This window comes from Seriola lalandi, unplaced genomic scaffold (assembly GCF_002814215.2).
Source record: "Seriola lalandi dorsalis isolate HSWRI2012SDOR001 ecotype SW California unplaced genomic scaffold, Sedor1 jcf7180002054002, whole genome shotgun sequence".
NCBI lineage: Eukaryota > Metazoa > Chordata > Actinopteri > Carangiformes > Carangidae > Seriola > Seriola lalandi.
In genome coordinates, this window is record NW_019524555.1 from 14,823 (window position 1) to 21,072 (window position 6,250).

Consider the following 6,250-nt stretch of genomic DNA (forward strand, 5'->3'; position numbering starts at 1 on the left):
ACAGCACTTACATTAACAGTGTGATCCTCAGGCTCTCTGTCTGTTTACTGATATTGTCATTACCTGGGAGCAATGAATCTTGGGATATGTTGAAGATAAAAAGATAAATAGTTTCATGTTTGAAAAGCTCAGTCACTTCCTGAAACAGCTGCTCACTGAAGTTTCTATCAAACAAACAGGAAATAGTGCATTTGTTGGGGACTATTTTCAGAGTCCAAATCATTTTCAGTTTCTGATTTTGTTAAAGTCTATTTTTTAAATGACTGATTAATGTCCAGACACTGAATTGTGTGATGATGTGACGCTGCAGGACCTGTTGTACCGGAGGAGCCGGGCTCTGGTGGACTACGAGAACGCTAACAAGGCTCTGGATAAAGCTCGAGCCAAAAACAGAGACGTCCTGCAGGCCGAGACCAGCCAGCAGCTCTGCTGCCACAAGTTTGAGAAGATCTCCGAGTCCGCCAAGCAAGGTCTGATCCCAGTCCTGGTTCCTTTGACTCCTGGGGCCGGTTGCACGTCTTAAGTTAAAATTTCCTTAAAATAAAAACTTGAAACTGTAGAATTTTAAAGCTGTAAAATCTCTTTCATTGCAAATGCTTTAACTTTCCTTAACTAAGGAAAAAGCTTTAAAGTTATTCTGTGCAACACCCTTAAGTAACTCCCTCAGCTCAGGAGGAATTCAACGCTAAGTGTCAAACTTAAGTAGAAAACTTAAGGTGTTTTGTGCAACTGGCCCCTGATCCTTGTCAGTTTTGCTGCTGACCCAGTTTCAGTTGAGTTTGGTCCAATAATGACGAGCACCTGTCAGCGTATGTTACTGCAGCCCTGCGGTCCGACTGACGGCTGCCCCCTCTGTTAAAGTGATGAGTGTGTGTGTTTGTATCAAGCTGTTGTGACGGTGGATTTTCTTCTGAATGCAGAGCTCATAGACTTTAAGACGAGACGAGTGGCAGCGTTCAGGAAGAACCTGGTGGAGCTGGCCGAGCTGGAGCTCAAACACGCCAAGGTACTGAAACACTGCGGACACCTGAGACCCCCGGCCGTTAGAGCAACAGTTCAGAGACAGGACTGAGACGGAGCCAGGACGTCTGTGTCCACACTGACCCCCAAGTCTTTATTTACATTAGGGCTGCACAGTATGAAAAATAATTTATACCACTTTACAATAAGATGATCCTTATAAACGATTTATAAAGGAAACTATGGAGGACCAGGGATGTCACACGAAAAGTAATAAAGCATTTCCTTCATTTCATATTTTAATAAGCATTAAAAACAGGAATTGTAAAAAGAATTTAAAAATGGACAATTAATTCATCAATAAATACTTAAGATTTAAAAATAGATTTTCAAAAACAGCATAAAAGTCTCATTAAATAAACAATTTAAAAATACTTATACTACATACTAAATACTTACATTTATTAATTCATGAATAAATAATAGAACTTGAAAAACAATTTGAAAAGACATTTTAAAAATGGGAAAACATTCCTGGATTCGAGCTTCAATTTCCATTTTTTTTTCCCAGCTGATTTTCCTGTTAGCTAACCGATTAGCTTAGTTGATTTAGCCTCTCTGTGACACGCTGGGCTTCAGTGCCGGTAAAACCCGACATGATTGGTTAGCTCTCCAACCAATCATAGCGCTTGTTATCACCCGTGGCCAATTGGGATTATTTAGCCTGTTCTTACCAGCACTGAAGCCCAGAGTGTCACAGAGAGGCTAAAGGGAGAAGCTAACTGACTAAGCTAATCGATTAGCGAAAAGGAAAACAAATGAGATGAAGACGTGGGCGGAGCCTGAAGCTTGTGTCAGTGTTAATGGATAATGTGTTGTTGAAGATTCACGTTGACCATCAAGTCTGTCAAAATCATCCATCAACAAACAGCTCTCGTCACATAACTCACCTGTTCACCTGTGTGTCTGTGTGTGACCCCGCCCCCTCTCACCTGCAGGGGAACCTCCAGCTGCTGCAGAGCTGTATGGGCATCCTCAAAGGTAACACTTAACTGTACAAAGCCGCCTACATTCAACTGGACACGCCCCTCGTCACAGCCCCGCCCCTTCCCAGCCGAATACGCCCAACACGGGGCGGAGCCTGAACGGACGGACGGACGACACCGAGAACTCTGGACCAGAGAGAGAGAGAGAACAGAGGGTTAACTGACAGAAAGTCTGTCGTCTTCATCACTAACCAGACACCGTCCTCTTCATCGTCTTCACCCTCCTCTTCCTCCTCATCCTCTCCCTCTCTCTGCAGCAGCACCTGTACTGGTCCTACTGGTCCAGTATCAGACCTGCAGCACCTGTACTGGTCCTACTGGTCCAGTATCAGACCTGTAGCACCTGTACTGGTTCTACTGGTCCAGTATCAGACCTGCAGCACCTGTACTGGTCCTACTGGTCCAGTATCAGACCTGTAGCACCTGTACTGGTCCTACTGGTCCAGTATCAGACCTGTAGCACCTGTACTGGTTCTACTGGTCCAGTATTAGACCTGTAGCACCTGCACTGGTCCTACTGGTCCAGTATCAGACCTGCAGCACCTGTACTGGTCCTACTGGTCCAGTATTAGACCTGTAGCACCTGTACTGGTTCAGTATCAGACCTGCAGCACCTTTACTGGTCCTACTGGTTCAGTATCAGACCTGCAGCACCTGCACTGGTCCTACTGGTCCAGCAGAACCAGCTGGGACAGTGTGGTCATGTCTTTGCGGTCTGGTTCAGGAGTCTGGTGTAACTGGGACTGGGTATCATGGACTGAATAGATCAATAGATCTGATACGGAACCTGCTGTTACCTCGTCAATACAAGATCTGATGCACCAGATCAGGATCAGCACAGACACACCACAGGAAGAGGAGACTGGTCCCATCCCAGTCTGCTGCTGGTCCCAGTTTGTTTTACCTGGTCTCCATCTTACCAACAAGTTTGTCTTTTATTATGAATCTACAGAAAAACATCATCTCATCATTTAGACTCAGTCTCTGATAATTACAGAGAAGATCTTTTAAATCATGTGACAGTTTGTGTTTTTTCTGGTAAATCTGAAAATCTTTCTGGATAATTCTGAGTCGAGGCTCCAGATGTGGTGAACGCAGTAAAACAGTCTCACCTCATGGTCCATTTAGCAGCTGTTACAGGTGTAGATCTACACATCTGTCCATTTATTTCTGAGGCACATTTAAAGAAGAAATTCCAGCAGAACGATTGAAAAATCTTGGAACTGTTGATTTGTGATGAGATGGTTTTTAAAATCTAAAGACTTAAAACAACTTGATAAGATGGAGATGTTTTTACAGAAGATCCTGTCGTCGGTCCAGTTCAGTTTCTGTCTCTGCTTCAGCTTCCCGTCACTCTCTCCTCATCTTCCTCATCTTCCTCTTCCGTTCTCCGTCGTCTTATTTCGGGTTTGAGAGGTGTGTGTGAGTGTGTGTGTGTGCGTGTGCGTGTGCGTGTGCGTGTGTCAGGGGGTGGGGTCGTTTTATTGTGTCGGTGAACTTCCTGTGCTGCTGCTGTGTGACGGCGTTTTGAGTCCAGCTCTCGGTTCCCGTTCTTATTAAAGTGTAATGTCACAAAGTAAAAAAAAAAAAAAGCCTTGTACATGTTTGTATTAGTTTAACTAATGAACGCTAATCATCATCATCACTATCACTAACTGTAGCTTCTTTTAATTTCCTCTGAGTCGGATGTTTTTTGTCATTCCAGTTGACGGTGGAGCTTCGGTCTGTTTGCCTTAACGTCGATCTGTCGCTCCGTTTGATTTATTGTAAAGAAAAGTTCAAAAATCACAGAATGAAAATGTTTTTGTTCCCATTCTTTTTTAAAGTGCACTGTATACGAATGTTTTTTCACTCTTATGTGACCAAAGCTTCCATTACTGATTCAAGATGGAGACGTGATGAAACAGAAATAAAGTGACAAGAAGAATAAAAGAGCTGATTATGAAACTCACAACATTTTAGTTGTTTAAACTTCAGCAGGTCTGTAATCCACCCTGGTCATACTGAGACTGAATAAAACTTTACGGACACTTTTCTTAAATCTTTTGTGTGAACACTTTACTGAGACCGTCAGAGAAAGAAGCACTCTGATTGGACTGACAGGTCGGACATCAGTGATTTTATTGGCTGCCTGTTTCACATCCTCTTCATGAAGTCAAAGCGTTTCGTGTGTCATGCACCATGAGAAACAAGTAACCCCACGACATGGAAACAGCAGGTGTAAAAATAAAAACATAAAATATCAGCAAACACTGTACAATATACAAGGTACAGTTCAAGTGTTGATCCATAAGAAGATGTATTTGTGGTTTTAAAAACCATCTCAGTGTAGTTTTACATCTCCTCTCTCAGGCTTCTCTCTGGAGCTTTGTAACAACAGGTCAGTCAGCCAATCAGAAGAGAGGAGGCTCTGAGCCTCTCTTCTGATTGGCTGACTATTTTCTGGGTGATCCAATAAAAATAAGAACAGACTTTAGGAGCATTTTGTTTTAATAAAAAAAGAAAGTTTTTTTTTACTCAGAATAAAGGAAGGCAGGACCCAGATGTTTTTTTTAACTTATAGTTATTCCACATAATTAACAAAACATATGTTTCACCATGTCCATTGGAAACAGAATTTATGTGCAATGTATTCACATGTAAACTATGGAGATTTGAATTTAGACAGGATCATTTAAATTTGATGTCAATACATGATGATAATAATAATAAATAGTTATTATTATTAGTAGTAATAGTACTACTAGTAATAGTAGTCGTATTCATAGTATGTCCCTTTTTTTGCCGCTGTCTTTTGTGACGTCACTGCAACGTCACTGCAGCAATAGGCGGAGGCGAAGAAAGACTTCTTCTGTGGTGTAAATAACTGCAGCGGTGGGAAGCTCACAAAACAAAAGCATGAGAGCCTTAATATTAACATTTTAACACTAAAAATGAGCCTTTGATTCTAAATGTCAAACTGATAACATTTAGTAGTCGGCGGAGGTTTCTGTCATCAGCTGTCAGGTGTGAATCCTCAGGTGTGTGTCCTGCAGATGATGGTCGGAGCAAAAATAAACAACAAAAGAGGTTTACGGTTAAAGTTAGAACTCACAGTTCAACCATAATCCTTGTTTGTAATCTCAATAGTGTTTATTCACTGCTTCCTCGTTTGTCGCCTGTAGCGCTTTTATTGTGAAGGCGGTAACCGGAAGTAAATGTGTGCGTGCTCTTACTCTGACAGTGTGATGAAGCGCAGGAGCAGCGGGCTGAAAGCTGTTCACAGGACTCACAGTTTGTGTTAAAATGAGCTCTATCGGGACCGGGGTAAGTGTCTGAGTGTTTGTCTGAGCTGTAGCTCCGTATTAACGTCTCTCTGGACGGTTCTGTGTCCGATTTTAATGCAGTTCATTGAAGAATCGTTCACTTTTATACCGAAAATTCTCTCATTCATACAACATGTAGCCGCTAGCTAGCGTGTTAGCCTGCTGAGTCACAGCGAGGCCCGCTAGCAGAAGCTAACCTCAAATCGAAAGTACACAGTTACACGTTTTAGGTGAGTTTAGGTGAAGTTTACAGATTATGTTTTACATCTTAACCGATCAGATCAGAATACTGCCGAAGTGTCATTAAATATTTTGTGCGTGGAGTTACATAAATCAATGATGTTATCGTTGAGCAGAGTCTGTGCTAACAGTTAGCTCCGGTTAGCTCCGGTAAATGCCAAACTCCGTTCAAAATACATGAGCTTTGCATTGCGCTGTGTGTCGCCTGAAGTCAGCGCCCTCAACAAGATAAAATCCGGCTTTGTGTAGATTATTCAGGTGTTCTGAATGGATCGGGCACCTTTTTAATTTAATTTACAAACTTAATTAAGATAAAATCCAAGCCTGTAGAGGTGAATCATTCATCTCTGTAGGATAATATGGGAGGGCTGGTATTCTATATAAATGTCAAATCATTATTTCTGTCAAGTTTAAAGGCTGATTTTTGACCCTGAGTGAAAGTTGAAGAAATCAAATGGTGAATTGTTGTTGTAAATTATTCTTTTTATCAGATCGTTACAAACTTTTGTGGAATATTTCAGAAATCTGAAGAATATTCAAAACAACTATAATGATCAAATCTAACCTTAATTAATCTAATGCGTCCCTCTATTATTATTATTCCTACCTGTGATTGGCAGTTAGTGATTTATTTCTGTGTGTGCTATCTTTGAATGGAAATTAATTATATAAAACATTTATTGATCATTAGTTATATTT

General features: G+C 41.4%; 1 protein-coding gene across 1 annotated transcript in view; it reads left to right on the top strand.

Moving 5' to 3' along the window:
• Positions 1–4,047, top strand: part of LOC111652513 (sorting nexin-6) — a 10,971-nt gene extending 6,924 nt beyond the window's left edge. The window contains 3 exon segments of the mRNA XM_087173051.1: positions 279–470; positions 921–1,006; positions 1,959–4,047. Coding sequence (XP_087029177.1) covers positions 279–470; positions 921–1,006; positions 1,959–2,012 — 332 coding nt within the window. The 3' untranslated portion in view covers positions 2,013–4,047.
• The last annotated feature ends 2,203 nt before the right edge of the window (positions 4,048–6,250 follow it).